Raw genomic sequence first — 1,827 nt, 5'->3', positions numbered from 1 at the left:
ATCAAGCAGGTGGCTGGGGTAATTTTGAAGCCCTGAAACCATTCCAAACATGGACTAGAATATTCTGCCAAATGAATGAAGGGCAGGAACAGCAGAATGCTGAAGAGTAGGATCTCTGATTATGGTGACAAAGAGAAAGTCCCCAGGGTCATTCAGGGAGTAAATTATTGAGGTTGGAGTCCAATTCAAGATTTTTAGCTACAGGGCCCTAGCTCCTGATCAGTACTCTACATTGTGCTCAATAATTGTGAGCTCTAAGGAGGAAGAGGATTGCATATTTTATTTTCTGTTTTATTCTCAGTGCCAACAAAGTATCTGGAACATGGTCAAGTAAGTGAAGAAATTTATGCTGGCCTCCTTTGAAGGAAATCTTGTTTGCTGTTGGAAATCCGATGTACTCTGTGACCACAATGGGGCAGATGGAAGATTCAGACAGCAAAATGTGTGGTGTGTCTGAATTTTGATACAGTTTCCAGGAGAAACAGCACGTGGCTATAATGTACACATAGTGATGATAACCACCATATCTCAGTCCCTGACACTCCGTACTCCTTCCATCCCCAGCAGAGATAAGAACAACATGAGGCCTAAGAACCAGAGCAGCATGTCCGAGTTCCTACTCCTGGGGCTCCCCATGAGGCCAGAGCAGCAGGGCATGTTCTTCACCCTGTTCCTGGGCATGTACCTGACCACGGTGCTGGGGAACCTGCTCATCATCCTGCTCATCAGGCTGGACTCTCGCCTCCACACGCCCATGTACTTCTTCCTCAGCCACTTGGCCTTCTCTGATATCTCTTTCTCATCTGTCACCGTCCCAAAGATGCTGATGAACATGCAGACTCAGCACTTATCCATCCCCTATGTGGCATGCATTTCCCAGATGTATTTTTTCATATTTTTTGTCTGTCTTGACAATTTCCTTCTTGCAGTGATGGCATATGACAGGTATGTGGCCATCTGTCAACCACTCCACTACACCACTGTCATGAGGGAGGAGCTGTGTATCTTACTGGTGGCTGGATCCTGGTTCTTCTCGTGTGCCCATGCCCTATTGCATACTCTCCTTCTGTCCCGCCTGTCCTTCTGTGCTGACAATACCATCCCTCATTTCTTTTGTGATCTCACTGCCCTTTTGAAGTTGATCTGCTCAGAAACCTCCCTCATGAGCTAGTTATCTTCACCGAGGGGGGAGTGTTTGCCTTCCTGCCATTGTGTGCTATTTTCGGCTCTTATATTCGCATTGGGGCCACCATCCTAGGGGTTCCCTCCATCAAGAGGATCTGCAAAGGCTTGTCCACCTGTGGCTCCCACCTCCTTGTGGTGTTTTTGTACTATGGGACTCTTGCAATGATTTACTTCATTCCTTCATCAAACAATTCCAAAGTCAAAGATATAATTGCTTCAGTTATATATACAGTGGTGACACCCATGTTAAACCCCTTTATCTATAGCCTGAGGAACAGGGACATGAAACTGGCTCTGGGGATACTTTATAGGAGGAAAATTATTTTTTCTAAGTAACAGTTACTCACTCATATTCTTAGTTGTCCTAGTGATGTTTCTAGAGACACCTCCTTGAGAAATTGTGTAGGTGACTGTTGTAGATAGCAAAAATGGCCAAATTACTTCACTGCCCCTCTTATAAATGTGGTTTGTTTCCTTACCCACTGAATCGGGACAGGACTTCTGACTGACTTTGACTAATAGATTCAGTGAAAGTGGTGTGAGATTTCCAAGCCTATGTAGACTCTGTTCCTTCTCCTCTTGGAACCTTGACACCACCATGTGAAATAGTCCAAGCTAGGGTGTGTGAAGATGGGGGCCATG

The 1,827-nt window shown here is 45.4% G+C and overlaps 1 protein-coding gene across 1 annotated transcript; it reads left to right on the top strand.

Moving 5' to 3' along the window:
• Nucleotides 1-511: 511 nt before the first annotated feature.
• On the top strand, nt 512-1,521 carry LOC125150926 (olfactory receptor 1J4-like). Its single transcript, XM_047831411.1, is given in 2 exon segments — nt 512-1,160; nt 1,163-1,521. Coding segments are annotated over 2 exon segments (1,008 nt in total).
• The last annotated feature ends 306 nt before the right edge of the window (nt 1,522-1,827 follow it).

The sequence above is a fragment of the Prionailurus viverrinus genome, chromosome D4 (genome assembly GCF_022837055.1).
Source record: "Prionailurus viverrinus isolate Anna chromosome D4, UM_Priviv_1.0, whole genome shotgun sequence".
Classification (NCBI taxonomy): domain Eukaryota; kingdom Metazoa; phylum Chordata; class Mammalia; order Carnivora; family Felidae; genus Prionailurus; species Prionailurus viverrinus.
This window is presented reverse-complemented; position numbering and strand designations above follow the sequence as displayed.